We start from the raw sequence: 18564 nt of genomic DNA, 5'->3' as shown, positions 1-18564 counted from the left end.
GTACCGATACAAAATTGTACCGATACAAAAATTCCTTTGCATATACCGTTACAAAATTCCAGTCCTATACCGGTAAAATATTTCTTCGTCGGTACAGATTCTTTGCTGGTACCGATACAAAAGTGCGCTGATACAATGCAAATTCTTTGTGCCGGTACGTATACAAAATTCCTGTTCATATACCGATACAAAATTTCTTTGTCAATACTGATTTCTTTGCTGGTACTGATAAAAATTGTGCTGATACGACACTAGATATTTGTGCGATACCGATACCAAATTCCTGTCCATATACTGCAACAAAAATTATTTGTCAATAGCGATTTCTTTGCTGGTACTGTTACAAAATTGTGCCGATAGCGATACAAAGTTCCTGTGCATATACCGTTAAATAATTTCTTTGTCGATACAGAGTCTTTGCTGGTACCGATACAAAACTGTGCTGATACCAATACAAAAAAATCCCTTTGCATATACCGATACAAAATTCCAGTTTATATACCTATAAAATATTTCTTTGTCGAAACGGATTCTTTGCTGGTACTGATACAACACAAAATGTTTGTGTTGATAAGGATACAAAATTCCTGTTTATATCACAATACAAAATTTCTTTGTTAATACCAATTTCTTTGCTGGTACTGATACAAAATTGTGCTGATACGAAACTAGATATTTGTGCCGATACGGATACCAAATTCCTGTCCATATACTGCAACAAAAATTCTTTGTCAATACCGTTTTTTTGCTGGTACTGTTACAAAATTGTGCCGATACAAAAATTCCTTTGCATTTACCGATACAAAATTCCAGTTCATCTACTGATACAAAATTTCTTTGTCGATACAGATTCTTTGCTGTTACAGATACAAAAGTGCGCTGATACAACACAACATTTTTGTGTCGATACGGATACAAAATTCCTGTTTATATAACAATACAAAATTTCTTTGTCAATACCAATTTCTTTGCTGGTACTAATACAAAATTGTGCTGATACGAAACTAGATATTTGTGCCGATACAGATACCAAATTCCTGTCCATATAATGCAACAAAAATTCTTTGTCAATACCGATTTTTTTTTGCTGGTACTGTTACAAAATTGTGCCGATATGGATACAAAGTTCCTGTGCATTTACCGACACATCATTTCTTTGTCGATACAGATTCTTTGCTGGTACCGATACAAAATTGTACCGATACCGCCACAAAAATGCCTTTATATATACCAATACAAAATTGTGTCGATACGGATACAAAAATTCCTTTGCGTATACCGATACAAAATTCCAGTTCATATACCGATAAAATATTTCTTTGTCGATACAGATTCTTTGCTGGTACCGATACAAAAGTGCGGTGATACAACACAAAATGTTTGTGTCGATACGGATACAAAATTCCTGTTTATATAACAATACAAAATTTCTTTGTCAATACCAATTTCTTTGCTGGCACCATTACAAAATTGTGCCGATACAAAAATTCCTGTGCATATACTGATACAAAATGTATTTGTCGATACAGATTGTTTGCTGGTACCGATACAAAAGTGTGCTGATACAACGCAAAATTTTTGTGCCGATACGGATACAAAATTCCTGTTCATGTAACGATACAAAATTGTCAATACCGATTTCTTTGCTGGTACTGATACAAAATTGTGCTGATACGACACAAAATGTTTGTGCAGATACCGATACAAAAGTCAATTTGTGCCCATTTTTATTGCCAGGATTTATTCTCCCCTGATCGACGGCTGTTTTTGAACAATTGACTGACGTGCGATAGTATTTGCTGGCAATGATTATCGGCCGATATATCGGTGCATCCCAAATGTTTAAATCATATTGCAGATTAAGTTTATGTGTTATATATATATATATATATATATATATATATATATATATATATATATATATATATATATATATATATATTTATATATATGTTTGTGTGTCACAGGTCAGACTGCCTTATTAAGACCATTCGGTCGGAGGGATATTTTGGAATGTACAGAGGTAAGTGTATAGTTTTTAGAGAGGAAATTATTAGTAAATGACGCGAGCATGCCTCATGTACCACAACTCATCAGGTCTATGTTAGAGCACACATTAAACAACAGGCCATTATGTTTTTTAAAAAGAAAATCTAAAGCTGCTTGCAAATTTGCATGAATACATCATAAGTTTCATAAGTTTGATCATTTATATGTTGTTTCTTTCTCAGGTGCTGCGGTGAATTTAACTCTCGTCACTCCGGAAAAAGCCATCAAGTTGGCGGCGAATGATTTCTTTAGATTTCACCTCTCTAAGGACGGGTGAGTGACATGCAAACAGTCATATTACGAGCATGAATCAGTATAAACATGATAAGTCATTTATTTAGGCGATGCTGATGCATCATCTTGTTGCTTTCATTCCCGTTCACAGACACACACGCTTCATATTTCCCACTTCTGTGTGAAATATGTCGGGTTACAGTAACATTCTGGTTAAAGGTGTAACCATTAAAATATACAGTACCATGGTGTTATGGTAATAATATTGAAAGTACCTTAATTTAAGTAACATGGGATGAATATGGTATCAAGGTATCATTTCGACAGTACTACTAACATGGTATCTTAAGGATTGTACCACAAAAATATGCTTTTTTAAATGTTATACAGTAGTATTACAGCTTCACACCGCAAGTGTACCACGGTATAGCCACATACCTACACTGTCAATCATCTCATTCAATTCAGCTCATGGTACTGTATTACATTGCGTAACACTTCAGTCATTAATATTAAATAGGAGCTCGTGCACAAAGACAATACCCACAATTCCCTGCTCAGATGTCTCCAAGATTCCCCGACCACCTGCGTCTCCATGACGACCGAACCCAGTGAATTATTGACCACGGCTGCCCAGTCATAGTGTGAATTATTAACCGCCCTCAGTGTTTGTGTTTGTGATCATGAGAAATCGAGCTGTCGTTCTCTCTTTAGACAGAAACTCACTCTGCTGCGAGAGATGCTGGCCGGTTGTGGCGCGGGTACGTGTCAGGTCAGTATATACGTCAAACTTTGTATGTATTTCCTTTGAAGGCCACAAGTGTACTTTACCCAAATACACAAGTGTAGGTGACGCACAATGACCTGCGTACTTTGACACATTTCAAAACACGACGACGCATGAAATCACTGTGATCGTGTATTTAGCGTGCACAGTACACAGTAGACTATATATGTGCGCACACACACACACACACACACACTATCTGAAATAGATCTGATATTTGAGCATCCATTATTAGATTTTATTTATTGTCATCACTATTATTTCCTTCACTTGTGCACACGCACACACGTAGACTTGAATACACACACAGACAGATAATTGTCTTTAATGGCCTGGGAGACAACACAGAAATGCATTAACCGTACAAACACACACACAGCCATTAAACATTCACATTATACACACCTGAATACATCTGCCATAAACACATTCAACTGCAGGAGGATTAGAAATGTTTTTAAAGATCAACTCGGTTGTGACATTAAAAATACAGTAACTAAATAATTTTGTGTTTATTTCTATTAACAGCTATTTTATTTCAGTGCCAAAAATAAAATAAAATAAAGCATTGTTTTCTTTGGATCATTAATTTGAGCAAAGCAATACAGTTTATTAACCAGCTTTATGAACTGAAATATTTCAAATACACGATTTTCAAGAAAAAAATTCTTAGTATTTTGATCTTGTTTTCAGTAAAAATATCTAAAAATTCTTACATTTAGATGCTTTACTTGATGAGCAAAACAACACAAGAAAATAAGACCTTTTAGACCAAAAATATCAAATTTAAGTGATTTTGAACATAAAACAAGCAAAAAATCTTGAGCATTTTTCTTAAACATTAAATTCAAGAAAAATTCAAGAAAAATTAGCTTACCCCATTTTCAGATTTTTTTTGCTTGTTTTAAGCACTAATTTAGTTAAAATTTATATTTGTCTAAAAACTAGACGTATTTTCCTAGGTCATTTTGCTCATCAAGAAAAAGCATCTTAATTTAAGAATTTTTAGATTTTTTTATTGAAAACAAGACAACAATACTAAGAATTTTTTTTCTTGAAAATCAGACTTTCTTACTTAGTATTTTTGTCTTGTTTCCAGTAAAAATATCTAAAAATCCTTAAATTAAGATGTATTTTCTTGATGAGCAAAATGACAAAAAATATAAACTATAAGTAAATTAGTGCTTAAAACAAGCAAAAAAATCTGCCAATGGAATAAGAATTTTTTTCTCAAAATAAGTAAAATAAACACTTAATTCAAGAAAATTTTTCTTATTCCATTGGCAGATTTTTTTTGCTTGTTTTAAGCACAAATTCGCTTAAATTGTATATTTTCTTGTCTAAAAACTAGACTTATTTTCTTAGGTCATTTTGCTCATCAATACATCTTAATTTAAGAATTTTTAGATTTTTTTATTGAAAACAAGACAACAATACTAAGAATTTTTTTTCTTGAAAATCAGACTTTCTTACTTAGTATTTTTGTCTTGTTTCCAGTAAAAATATCTAAAAATCCTTAAATTAAGATGTATTTTCTTGATGAGCAAAATGACAAAAAATATAAACTATAAGTAAATTAGTGCTTAAAACAAGCAAAAAAATCTGCCAATGGAATAAGAATTTTTTTCTCAAAATAAGTAAAATAAACACTTAATTCAAGAAAATTTTTCTTATTCCATTGGCAGATTTTTTTTGCTTGTTTTAAGCACAAATTCGCTTAAATTGTATATTTTCTTGTCTAAAAACTAGACTTATTTTCTTAGGTCATTTTGCTCATCAATACATCTTAATTTAAGAATTTTTTTATATTTTTACAAAAATACTAGGTAAGAGTCATTTTTAAGTCATTTTTTGCAGTGTACACTACAGCTAGTTGAAGGATAAAACCAGCATGTAAGGATCTAAAGAGTTTTTTTAAAACCAGTTTAACCAGTTAAAACCACAACTCAGTCAGACTGAAGTCTAGCAGCAGCTGTAAGGGTCAAAACTTTGATGTAAGAGTTAATCACGTGCGTGGCCCTTTAAATCTGCTTGTATGTTTCCTAAATCTCCCCGTTTCCTTATTTTGCATTGTAGGTCATTGTTACAACGCCAATGGAGATGCTGAAGATTCAGCTGCAAGATGCTGGAAGGATTGGTAAGAATCTAGACCAGGAGTACACTGTAAAAAATAATATGCTGGATTTTCTTAAAAAAAATTCACTTTGCATAAATTGCTTAAAATTGCATGTTATATTTACTTAAAAAACGGATGCAAAAATTATGCACTATATTTTTAAGTAAATACGGCCTTTAATTTTTTTCTGTGAAATAATAACAATAACTTAAATACTATACTGACATAAAAACGTAAAATTGATAAAAATAAATAAAAGTTAAATATACAAATGTGCTATTAAATTATTGAAATATTTACTTAAAACCTCAGGGGGTACTTCAAGTAAATAATTTATGTAAAGGTCTGAGAAAAAAGTTTGAAAACCCCTGATCTAGACATTTCTGAAGAGGAAGGAAATGATAAGCGTGTCATTGTTAAACACCGCCCCCTTGTGGCCACACTGATGCTTTAACTGTAATTCAGTTCAATTTATTTCTATAGCACATTTTAAAAAGGACTGCACAGATTTAAAAAACAGATAAATACACAATAAAAACATAAGACAGAGAAGCACAAAAGTCTATTTTATCTTTTAAGAAAAGTCGAAACAATAATAGTCAATCTAATCAAAGGCAGCTCAGAAAAAATGTGTTTTGACTGAGACACGATTTGAACTCAGACAAGGAGGAAGCCGATCTAATATAAAGTGGGAGCCTATTCCATAAGGGGGCCTCGATTCCCTTCTTGTTTTTATCAATAATAATCTCTATTATTATATTAAGATTATCACACGGCTAAATACCAAATTAAATATTCATTTTATTTTTTAAGATGTCAAATAAATCTTTGGTGTCCCCAGAGTATATATGTGAAGTTCTAACTCAAAATACCATACAGATAATTAATTATATGTTAAAATTTCCACTTTGTAGGATAGTGCAGATTATCCCCTTATGACATCACAAGGGGAGCCAAATTTCAATGTATTGAATTTCAACATATTTTTTCACATGCTCGCAGAGAATGGTGAACCAAAACTAAGTTACTGGGTTGATCTTTTCACATTTTTTTGGTAGATAGAAGCACTGGGACCCAATTATAGCACCTAAACATGTCAGATTTTCATGATATGTCCCCTTTAAATAATTTTTATGGGAAAAAAGTCACAGAATGACTTCACAGAAAATTATTATTTTAAAACACGAGTCGACAAGTGATTATGTAATTTTCACAGCATCTATGTTGTTTTTTAATGTGATTGAGTGTAGCAGCTCAGAGGAAGCTCATGCCTCAGGCTGTGACCCCTGCTGGTGGTCCCGTTGAGTTGAAGTCCCAAACTGCTATGCAAATCACCCGAGATTTACTGAAGGAAAAAGGCATCGCCGGTCTCTACAAAGGCCTGGGAGCCACACTGCTCAGGTATGGAAACACAGTTGAAGTGATTTTGCCTGGAACCAAACCACATAAATCCTACTAACCATCTTAAATCAAAGGGAAACAACAGGTTGATAAGAATTGTACACAAGCCTTTAAACCAAAACATTGACCCTAATCCTGCAATCTGGTTGGATATTAGAAATGTTAGGACCAACAATGGTGGAATCAATAACTTAAACTTTGACTGATTAAAAGCTTGCCTCTCTTTTTTCAGGGACGTCCCGTTTTCCATGATTTATTTTCCTTTATTTGCCAATCTGAATAATTTGGGGAAAAAAGAAGCTGATGGCCCCGCCCCTTTCTATGTATCTTTCATATCCGGCTGCATCGCAGGCAGCACGGCTGCGGTCGCTGTCAACCCTGTAGATGGTAAACCTTTCTTCTGTTCATTGTATCTGTGCATTTGCTTTTTATTAACACACCGTTCCAAAATCTTAATAGGCCATTTTTTTACTATTTTTTAGGGTTATTTTTTAAATATTTTGGCTCTTCCTAGCTTCATAATGGCATTGTATAGAGGCAAATATTAAAGGGACACTCCACTTTTTTTGAAAATATGCTCATTTTCCAGCTTCATTATTAAACATTTGATTTTGTCCGTTTTGGGATTCATTCAGCTGATCTCCGGGTCTGGCGGTACCACTTTTAGCATAGCTTAGCACAATCCATTGAATCTGATTAGACCATTAACATCGCGCTAAAAAAATAACCAGAGTTTCGATATTTTTCCTATTTAAAACTTCTGTAGTTACATCGTTGTACTAAGACTGACGGAAAAATAAAAGTTGTGATTTTCTAGGCAGATATGGTTAGGAACTATACTCTCATTCTGGCGTAATAATCAAGAACTTTGCTGCCGTAACATGGCTGCAGCAGGCGTAGTGATATTAAGCACTGCCCGAAAATAGTCCCCTGCTATTGAAAGATACTATAAGGACTATTTTAGGTTGCTGCAACCATGTAACAGCAGCAAAGTCCTTGATCTTTAAAAAAAAAGTGGAGTGTCCCTTTAACAATCCCAGAATGCACTGTGTTTCATTCCACCATGCATTGCATTTAATTATGCATTTTATTTAAACATATATCTGTATGTTTGTTTCAGTGATAAAGACCAGGTTACAATCACTAACGCGAGGTAGTCATGAGGACACTTACAGCGGGGTGACGGACTGTATCAGGTGATAAGCGATGACCTCATGACTTTCACCCTAGCTTGTATAAGATATGATAATGTATTTGTGGTTGTATTCATTTTTTTCCATCTGATCACAGGAAGATATTACGCAACGAAGGTCCCACTGCTTTCCTGAAGGGGGCGTACTGTCGCGCTCTCGTCATAGCTCCTCTGTTTGGCATCGCGCAGGTGGTTTACTTCTTGGGTGTGGGAGAATTCGTACTGAGTTATCTGCCCAAACGAAACAACTAACCAATCATCTCCAGACCCATCATGCATCGCAGCAGTCAGATCTTTCCCTGTCCTTTTCCCTGCCCATGTGTGTGACCGCAGGATCAAAACGTAACGTGGACCACTTTAACCGGTTTTAATTGTTTTATTGTTGTATTTTTATCTGAATGTGGTGAGATTGTGTTCGCCAAGCTGCCTGTTTCGTCTCCGCCGGTCTCGTGCTGAGACAAAGTGACTTTGATCGTAGATATATAAAATAATTTTACGATCTTTTAATCAAATGAAAAGTCGAGCCATCGTCCAATCACTGGGGCTTTATGTCACAACGTTTAACATTTAAATGATTGACGATCATGATGAAATATCAACCTGCCGTGAAAGCGTTTTTAATTTGGTGTAACCGGAGGGCATGTCATGTTCTCTGGGAAGTTGATTAGTTTGCCCGTGTATTAGCTTGTTGTGTTTGTTATCCAACACTGCATGCCATTCCTCTGGGCTAGGAACAACCTTGAGGTGATGTATGAAAGTTTCAGATATCCTGTGACTAAGGTCAGAACTATGTTCATCTGTATTTCTGGGTGAATTTCAATCGGAAGTCATCATCCCTATGCCCTATTTCCTTCGAAGATCAAAGCTCTTGATGTTTAAACTGTGCAGGGAGTTGCGCAATTGTGACTGGCCGTTAAAAATTAATTTGGTGAATAGAGCAATGAAAACAACGTCATTTTCTCTTTATATGGAGGGACCGTTTATGAGGCGCCCCCTTGTCGAAGTGCCCGTCAAGGGTGCAAAAATGCAGTTTGGAATTAGCCTTCTGTCTCTATGCAGTCTGGGTCAACTGTTTCTGTGGTTTCACACCAGCCGCGTTGAGGCGTCAAATTCGCGTCTAACGCGTCTAGTTTGATGCTTGAACATTTTGAGTTTACTCGCTTCATTTGCGCGTGAAAGCTGCGCGTGAAATTCTAGTCATCGAGACATTCACGTGGAAATTTGCGTATTGGGAGGGCCTTCCTTAGGCTTCTGTGACTCTGCTCGCTTCCTGTAACTGAGAGCAAGCTCCTGATTGGTTAAGGCGGCACGTTTTTTCCACCAAAGTTCAAATTTTTCAACTTGCGCGTTTCCCGTGGTAATGCTCAATTCGCACGAACTAGGCGCACGAATGAGGCGGAATCGCGTCTACCACGCAAATCGCGTCTACCGCACCAAGCCCGTCAAGGGCGCACAAATGCAGTTTGGAATTAGCCTTCTGTCTCTATGCAGTCTGGGTCAACTGTTTCTGTGGTTTCACACCAGCCGTGTTGAGGCGTCAAATTTGCGTCTAACGCGTCTAGTTTGATGCTTGAACATTTTGCGTTTACTCGCTTCATTTGCGCGTGAAAGCCGCGCATGAAATTCTAGTCATCGAGACATTCATGTGGAAATTTGCGTATTGGGAGGGCTTTCCTTAGGCTTCTGCGACTCTGCTCACTTCCTGTAATCACGTCACTACTAGAGCAAGCTCCTGATTGGTTAAGGCGGCACGTTTTTCCGCCACAATTCAAATTTTTCAACTTGCGCGTTTCCCGCGGTAATGCTCAATTCGCGCGAACTAGGCGCACGAATGAGACGGAATCGCGTCTACCACGCAAATCGCGTCTACCGCACCAAACGCGTCTAACGCGCAGTGCTAAACGCCTCATTCGCGCCGCGAGACCTGCAGACGCGCGTCAATTTGTCTTTACATTGACTTAACATTGAAATCTCTTGCGCTTGACGCCTCTACCGTGGCTGGTCTGAACGCAGCATTTGTTCGCCTTCGTATGAAAGGCTAATTGGATTAGTTTCATGAAAGCGCAGAGCAAAATGGTGACAGTAAATGTGAAATGTGAATTCGATTTAAAAGGAACTCTCAAACGAAACCTAAGCGAAAAACACTTACAATGCGGAGCGAAGGAATGGAGTTTCGTTCACTGTTTTTTGTTTAGAAAGGAAGCAAACATTTATTTATTTTATTATTAGTCTCAATTACTTTACAAAAGCGCATTAAACGCGATTTCCGACTTTTACAATTGCGAACTACAATGAATCACATTTGTAGGTGATCGGAAATTCGGAAATTGGATTTGAGGTCATTATTGTGCACTTAAAACGTTATGTGACGTATTTAGCAATGTTTGCTATTCGGCAAATCGCTAAGAATCACCTAATTAATATTCATAAGCAAAATATTATTTTAATGTGAAAACTATTGTAATGTTTAATGCAGATATGGGATGGCTCTTAGCCCGTTATTATAAAGAATAGCTACATTATCTCAAAACAAGATTCGCAAAAGCCAAAGTAAAGTGTATTGATTGTAAGGAGTTGGACATGAATATTAATGCATTGGCTGTTTTAATTTCTTACCAAGTTGTTTTTAAGCTCCTGTGATGGTGGTCGAATTAAGTAATCATTCCAAATTTGCGAAAAGCTGAAAAGCACACGCTAATAAAGTGATGTCCCAGAAGCGAAGTTATATTTATTGCTAATCCTTATTATATAGATGTATACACATGGATATAGTATATCTCACTATATATTTGTATAGATAGTTTTATTAGTGTTTAATCGTGTGTGTGATCGTTGTTGATTACTGTAATGTACATATTCAGATTATATGTGATTATTTTGTCTTTTTTCGTTTTGTATGTGATGGCTTATTTGCACACCCCACATCGTTTGCCGGCCCATTCCTTTTACGGTTTACATTTTTACATTTTGGTCGCTGAAAGAATGCACTACCAAATGAATCGAACAAAAGCCTCGTAGTGCCCGTTTACTTTCGTCTTTTATTGTGGCATCATCGCACATGCGTTTGGTTCGATCCTCACATGTTTAAACAGGCCTATTGTGGGAACCCTCTGTTTCCTCTTACATTATGTGCTGTCACAACAGCCCACAGCGGTTACAGTGAGATAAGGTTGCCTATGTGTGTTGTAAAGAGAGCTATTGGCTCAGACTCACAAATTTGTCTCGCATTGTGAGTCAGTTTTATACTGCCGAATGCTTCCTGACCAAATTCCCAACTTATAATACCTCTATACCATGAGCTTAACCTTTTTTTTCTACATTTCCTGACATTAGTAAAGTGTAATATTGGCCATGTTATGTATGGTATGCACTACAAAACATAGAGAGATGTTGATCGCATTTATGTGCGTGACCTCTCTGAATTAGATAATAGTAGTTATAATTGTTTAGTACTGAATTTGCATAATAAACCAGATATGGAGTGACACCTATGGTAATTGGCCATTGAGTTCACACCAGTCAGTAGCTATGTTTCCATCCAAAGTTACGTATTAAACTTATGCGCAAAATTGGAATATTGTATAAAACATTTTGCGAATTTGTTATCCAGTGAACAAAATCGTCACTTTTTACGTAGCATGCACTTAATATCATTAACTCTTTTCCCGCCATTGAGTTATCTCGTCAATTAAAAGAAAGTGCTTCCCTGCCAATGACGAGTTTTTACGGCAATCTGTGTTTCCGCTATTATCCACTAGATGGCGCTCTTACCCAACTTATAAAACATTTAATCATCCACTGATCCAAAAACAGTAAAAAACTCTGTGTATGTTTTGAGGATCGCTCTGAATCTGATCTCTAATAAAAGTCCTTTACAAAAATGCAATTATAATTTGGTATTTTTTAAGAAACCTACCCATATTTGGGAGGTGATAAAAAAGAACACATGCAGATAGCATGAACCTTATTGCAACTTCTTTTAAAAACGCTGGCGGGAAAAGAATTAAGAAAAACATGCAAAGCCTTCTGGAAGATAATTTTACCAAACTACTTAGACGACAGACTTTGTATTTTTATTTCAAAACGTCCCAAACAGCATTTCAGATTCAATAAGATTGGTTCACTGGTTAGTCCACTTTAGTACGGTCAAACGATTAATCGCAATTAATCAATGAATTGCATACAAAATAGAAGTTTGTGTTATTATAATATGTGTGTGTGTACCATACATATATACATTTAAGAAAAATTTTATTTATATATAAAATATTTTTATATATATATAAAATAGTGCTGAGCAAAGATTAATCGCGATTAATCGCATACAAAATAAACTTAATTTTTTGCATAATATATGAGTGTGTGCTGTGTGTAATTATTATGTATAAATAAATACACACACATACATTTATTTATTTAAGAAACATGTGTATATGTATATTTATTTATATTTTTATATATTCTATATTCTCTCTCTCTCTATATATATATATATATAAACAAAAAATAGATATATAAATAAAAATGTTCTGAAATGTATATATGTATGTGTTTAAATATACATAATTATTACACACAGCACAGACACATATATTATGCAAAAATGCACTTTTATTTTGTATGCGATTAATCGCGATTAATCTTTGCCCAGCACTAATATAAAAATATAAATAAATATATATATATACACATGTAAATGTTTCTTAAATACATACACTATTATGTGTGTATTTATTTATAGATAATTCTTACACACAGTACACAGACATATATTATGCAAACACAAACTTTTATTTTGTATGTGATTAATTGCGATTAATCGTTTGACAGCCCTAATCTAGTTATCCTAATCCATCCATCATAACTTTTTTGACACGAATCTAGCGATTTATTCAATAAAAGCACTTGATTCTTATCAGAATGCTCATTTTTCAAATTAATTTGCATCTTTTTTTATGTGATATCTAAAAAAAATGGAGGTGGATGGAAACATAGCTAGCGTATCTTACAAGATTATCTTACAGGAGAAAGCCATTTAAGTCCGAACAATCAGGGTTTTCGGTATTTGCAAACACCCCCCCCCCCAAGGTTAAGACCGGTGCTGCGTCTTTGATTTTCTAATGTGGCTATCGTCTGGCAGTTTAATATGAGAATAACTCTAATGATCATTAACTGGAAGTTCAGAAGATTACATGGTGCTGTTTTACAAGTGAACATCTCTAGTGAAGATTCATCATTACTAAAATGCTCTTATTTATTTATGAAGGTCATACGTCGGACTTGACAAGGTCGTACTTGACATAAACCGTCTGACTGCTTACCTCACATATCGATGTTTAAATGACATTTATATGAAACGTGACGTTAGATCGGAGCTTCATGCCAAATTCGAAAGATCCAATGACTTTCCGACCCTAATGGCCTATTTTGCCTTGTTTTTGTTTCATCTGTTGGTGTTTTATCCTGAACATTCCCAATGCTGAAATGTCTTGAGATAATGTTTTCATTACTGTGATGATTATTGTCTGTAATTTTTTGTGTTATGTGATGATTTAGTTTTTTTTTCAATCATGTTTTATCAGCTGTGAAGTGATGTGTTTTGTGATGGCTCATGTATTGTGTGCGTGCGGGGGGTCAATCAACTGTATGGATTTGTGTGTTTGATGGTATTGTGCGCTTTGTTTTTTTGTTGTTTATGTAACACAAGTTAAACTTACTCTCTCTCTTTCTTTTTCTACCATCTGTCCTTTCTTTTTCTACTTGAAGAGAGCAGGTGGTGCAAAACACCAAAAATAGACAAATACAACAAGCACAAAAGATATCTGGCACAAATGCAATATTAACACGCACCCACAAAAAACCCTTTGATATCGTACGATATACTAGCCTATATACTAAAAAACAGATATTATAAACAACGTATCAACAATTTTTTTTTGACAAAGCAGAGAATGTATCTTTGAATCATTATAACCAATGTTGATTGATAAGATTTAGTATCAAATTAGATGTTAGATATTTGTGATTTCACTCTTTATATAATAAGGGGCATATATGTATATTTAGAAAGACCAGCGCATATTTATGCAATAATTAGAAATAGTTGACAAATAAATGGATGAATTTAAACACTTTGAAAACACGATCAGGTCACATTTTATCCTAAATGAACAGAAAATACATTTTGGGGCCAATGATTAAATTGTAAAATTAAATTAAATTCTCACCACAATTGGTAAATGATTCATATATATGTATATATATATTAAAGGCCTATTATGCAAATTAAACTAATTTCTTTTCATAGTAGGATAAAATCTGATTGACTTGTTTGTTAGATCCACCTAAATTCTTCACATGCTTTTGTTTACTGACCCATAAAGTTATTAACACAATGCTTTTGCGTTCCGAAAAGTGCAATAACACAACTTTAACTACACAATACACAAATATGTGCACAATGCAGCCCTACTGGAAGTGAATCTGTATATCAAGGCAGCGTGAATGTGTATATGTGTGTGTTGATATACAAACATCACATGTGTGAGACTGAAATATAGCAACGGTTTTGGTCATTGTGGCAATGACACAGTGATAAAGTTGCATTTCTTGTCACAGATTGTTGTTCAATAAAATAACTTTGTTCAAAACGGTCTGATCTGCCTGTAATGATTCTGTTTAATTATTTTTGCAAAAAAAAAAATTGTACACGTGTCATATTTTATTGATTAAAAATAATCCATGCATGCAAATGATATGATGAAATACTCAAAGGCAAAATCTAACAATTTTCTACTGAATATTTGCTTTATTCACATAACAAAAGTCCTTCTCAAGGTCATTATAATCTGTGCAGTAATGAGAATCAGACACTAGATGTCACTGTGGGGTTGATATCAATAATTCACTGCCTGTAATGAAAAATAAATGATTTTATCCAGTGTGAGCATTGCTACTCCTTATATTACCCATTCTTACATTATAAAAACAACAAGAGTCAGCCAAAACAAGTCTACATTTACATTTTTATTTTTTAGTTAAATATAGGTGGCTGAAAAGACATCTTAAAACTCTTTTTTCTGTGAAAACCACACTGGAAATATAATCTCAGTCAGTCTGTGTGTATTAAAATTCAATGTAAGGTCAGGGTTAGGTTTCAAATCGACTGCGGTAAAATATGATCCATTCATCTTCAGTGTTTACTACGGTGACCTCATTCGCTGCATTCACAGCCTGCAGGTTACGTTTACATTTATTTCTGTGTGACCTCAAAATACACAAAGCTTGTCGAATGCACTGTAGATAGATACACAAAACCTAAGGATATACAGTTTAGGTGCTACAGCTGAATGTATGAAATATTACACAAACTGCAGGCTGTGAATAAGATCTCTTAAAGAAATAGATTAACAATTAATGAAAATTCCCATGTCAATTTTTTTTTTTGAGGGTGAGAAACAATAACAATATTGTCATATAAAGGTGAACTTTCACTTTAAAACAACAGAAACATACATCATCATTAACTAAGGTTGATCTTTGACAGCTGCAGGTCAAGAACGCACACGTCATGACCTGTTCATGATAATAATTAGTTTAAAGCGCAGCTGCACGCATGTGAGCATATATTAAACATATATTCAGGGTAAACATCCACCCTAAACTATTATTAGCTCATCCATTCAGCCAGAGAGAGAGAGAGAGAGAGAGAGAGAGAGAGAGAGAGAGAGAGAGAGAGAGAGAGAGAGAGAGAGAGAGAGAGAGAGTGGTAATGTGTATATAGGTCACTAAATCAATGGGAATCAAGTTTTCTTAGAGCAGAAGACAGAGATATTTATAGAGAGACAATGAGACAGATGTGATGGACTGCCTTTAAAGATCAGTCCTAGAAACCAAACACATAAACACCATTATTACATTTACTTGTATGTATGCATAAAACATTTATATTTTCTTAGTATTTGGTACACTGTCAGAAAAAATGTCAAAAAATGGTCTCGAGCTGTCACCGGGGCAGCACTCTTTAAAATGGTCCTACTCCTAATATGTACGATTTATATGTATACATTTGGCATGAGGAACTAATGTGTGACCCTGGACCACAAAACCAGTCATAAGTGGCACAGGCGTATTTTGCAGCAATAGCCAACTATACACTGTATGGGTCATAATTATTGATTTTTTTATGCCAAAAATCATACGGAGATTTTCTCAATATTTAGATTTTTTTACACCCTCAGATTCCAGATTTTCAATAAATTTATGGATTATAATGATGTAATTGATGATTGTAATCTCAATTTCAAAAAAATGCCTCTCATGACGGGGTTTGTGGTCCAGGGTCACATTAAGTAGGACCTCTTAGGTGCAAAAATTTAATTTAAGAAAGGGTACCGCCCCACACTGTGAAAAAATGCAGTTAGTTAAAACAACTTGGTTTTGTAAGTCAATTCAACATAATATTTTAAGTATTGACCTGTGAATAGTTGACATAACTTATAAAAACTAGTTGAAGTTGTTTAACTTAGATTTGTATGCTACTTTAACTTTAAAAAATAATGTTGATTTGACAAAGATTATGCATTTTTATTTTACAGTGCAGTGACAGCTAAGGACATTTTTTTCAAAAAAATGTTGACAGTGTATACGCCCTTTAATCATGGATGATAAGTTGGGGTAAAATCTGATGACATCTTGGAGTAAATGTCACGATGTTCATTATGTTTAGAGTAAATCATAATGCACTCGAACAAAGAATTGTTTTACTTTTTTAACAATCCCAACCCTAAAAATTAAATGCTCTGGGGTGTTTCCCAGACAGGGTTTAAATTAAACCTTAATACTTTAATTTGTACATTAAAGTAGTTTTTACAAACAAACCTAACAAAAAAAGAAACAATACTGGTGTGCATCTTGAAACAAATCATTAAATGGCATTAAAGAGCACCTATTGTCCGATTTAGGATTTTACATTTTCTCTGGTGTGTAAGTGTATGCACCGATATGGAAATTTTGGCCGATACCGATAACCGATAACTCTTTATATTTGGGGGCCGATAACCGATATATATATATATATAGGCCGATAAATATTCATATTATTTTCACAATGAAAAACTCCCAGACCGTGGACATCTTGTCTTTGTGCTAGACTAGCATACTCTTCTTAAGCCCGCAACACGTGTCATCTTCGTGCTATGTCACAGAAAGCACCAATCAAAACTTCACATGGCCAGCAATGAGCAAGTGAAGTGGTTCAACAAACCAAAATAATCCATCATTTATCGGCTTTCATTTATCTGCTTAATTTTGCTATCAGACCGATAACCGATAATATTAAAAATAAGCAGTTATCGGCCGATAACGATATATCGTGCATCCCTAATATTTGTACATGTTAAAGCAACACTATGTAGTTTCCATGGAAAAATGACTTACAGCTCCCCCATGTGGTTGAAAAGCGCAACAGTGCCTGGTATCAGACACTCTTCTGCAGGCAGGGGGAGGGGCGGGGCTGTGTGCTTTACCCTCCACCGCCACTTTCAGAGTGTGCTTGTAGCAGCTAGGAGGCTGCTCAGGTTGCAGCAACAGTACAATTTGTCCAGTTAAAAGTTGTTCTATCACTGAAATAATTGAATAAATGAGACATTATTTAAAGGTAAAAAAACTACATATGCTGCGTCCGAAACCGCCTACTACATACTATATAGTACGCGAAAAGCAGTAGGTGAGGCAAGTAGTATGTCCGAATACATAGTATTCGAAAAACAGTATGCGAAAAGTACCCGGATGACCTACTTCTTCCGGTTAGATTTTGCAGTGTGCATACGATGGACGCTTCACTATCCCATGATGCCCCGGACGATGAGTTATCCAACGAAGAAGAAGAGGCACGCTGCTGTTTTCGCGCTGAAATGACATGACGTGATGACGACGTATGTTACGTGATGTAGCAACATGGCGGATGTAGTACGTCCGAATCTCATTCATACTACCAGGATTCATACTATACAGTACCTACTGTTTTAATGCCAAGTAAGTAGGTACTTCATCTAATTCAGTACCTACTATACAGTATGCGGTTTCGGACGCAGCCATAGTGTTGCTTTAACGATATGCAAAAGGTACAAACCCCAAAGTAAATGATGACGCAAGTTATCGTATCCAACGTAAATCTCTTTTCTCCGACTACAACAAACACACGGATTGTAGGCAACAGTTTACATCCTGGGATTAGTGACATAAGACCGACATTATCATAATTCCTCCCGCTTCAGCATGTAAGTTAACTCCTGTTAGCATTGCATTGTGAGCGAATCTTTCAAACATGGTAAGGAGCGTCACAATTCCGGCCGATGTCAGAGGTATTCAGACCAATCACAACGTACAGATTAGATGGCCAATCAGGGACATAGAGCTTTAAGGAACAGAGTGAAATCTGGAGCTACAAAAATGTATGGTATGAGGAAAATAATGTTTTTTTAACCATAAACCACGGAAACACATTGTATTATACCAAATAAACATAATAACTTAATAATTGTTTTTTACCAATGAAATAGGTGCTCTTTAATATGTGTTAAGATATGTCAGTGCAAGGTTTCCCTAAATGAAGGCAGCTCAAACATGCATTTTAATCTGGGACTAGGGTAAACCATGTCCGAAAAACCATCACATGGTGCATAGACATACAGAACAATTCAGCAATGAAATGAGCGCTAAAGATCACTTTAGCGAGCACCCACACTAAACACCCACCCTAACACTGTAGGTGTCTTTTACACA

General features: G+C 35.2%; 1 protein-coding gene across 2 annotated transcripts in view; it reads left to right on the top strand.

Annotated features, from left to right (window-relative positions):
• LOC141362445 (mitochondrial glutamate carrier 1-like) overlaps positions 1-11378 on the top strand; it is a 28469-nt gene extending 17091 nt beyond the window's left edge. For both annotated transcript variants that reach the window (XM_073864532.1, XM_073864533.1), the window contains exons 5-12: positions 1968-2023; positions 2232-2322; positions 2998-3055; positions 5147-5207; positions 6437-6587; positions 6820-6974; positions 7708-7783; positions 7878-11378. In XM_073864532.1, coding sequence (XP_073720633.1) covers positions 1968-2023; positions 2232-2322; positions 2998-3055; positions 5147-5207; positions 6437-6587; positions 6820-6974; positions 7708-7783; positions 7878-8031 — 802 coding nt within the window. In that variant the 3' untranslated portion in view covers positions 8032-11378. The remainder of the gene's footprint in view (positions 1-1967; positions 2024-2231; positions 2323-2997; positions 3056-5146; positions 5208-6436; positions 6588-6819; positions 6975-7707; positions 7784-7877) is intronic.
• Positions 11379-18564: the final 7186 nt, after the last annotated feature.

The sequence above is a fragment of the Misgurnus anguillicaudatus genome, unplaced genomic scaffold (genome assembly GCF_027580225.2).
Source record: "Misgurnus anguillicaudatus unplaced genomic scaffold, ASM2758022v2 HiC_scaffold_27, whole genome shotgun sequence".
NCBI classification, from domain to species: domain Eukaryota; kingdom Metazoa; phylum Chordata; class Actinopteri; order Cypriniformes; family Cobitidae; genus Misgurnus; species Misgurnus anguillicaudatus.
This window is presented reverse-complemented; position numbering and strand designations above follow the sequence as displayed.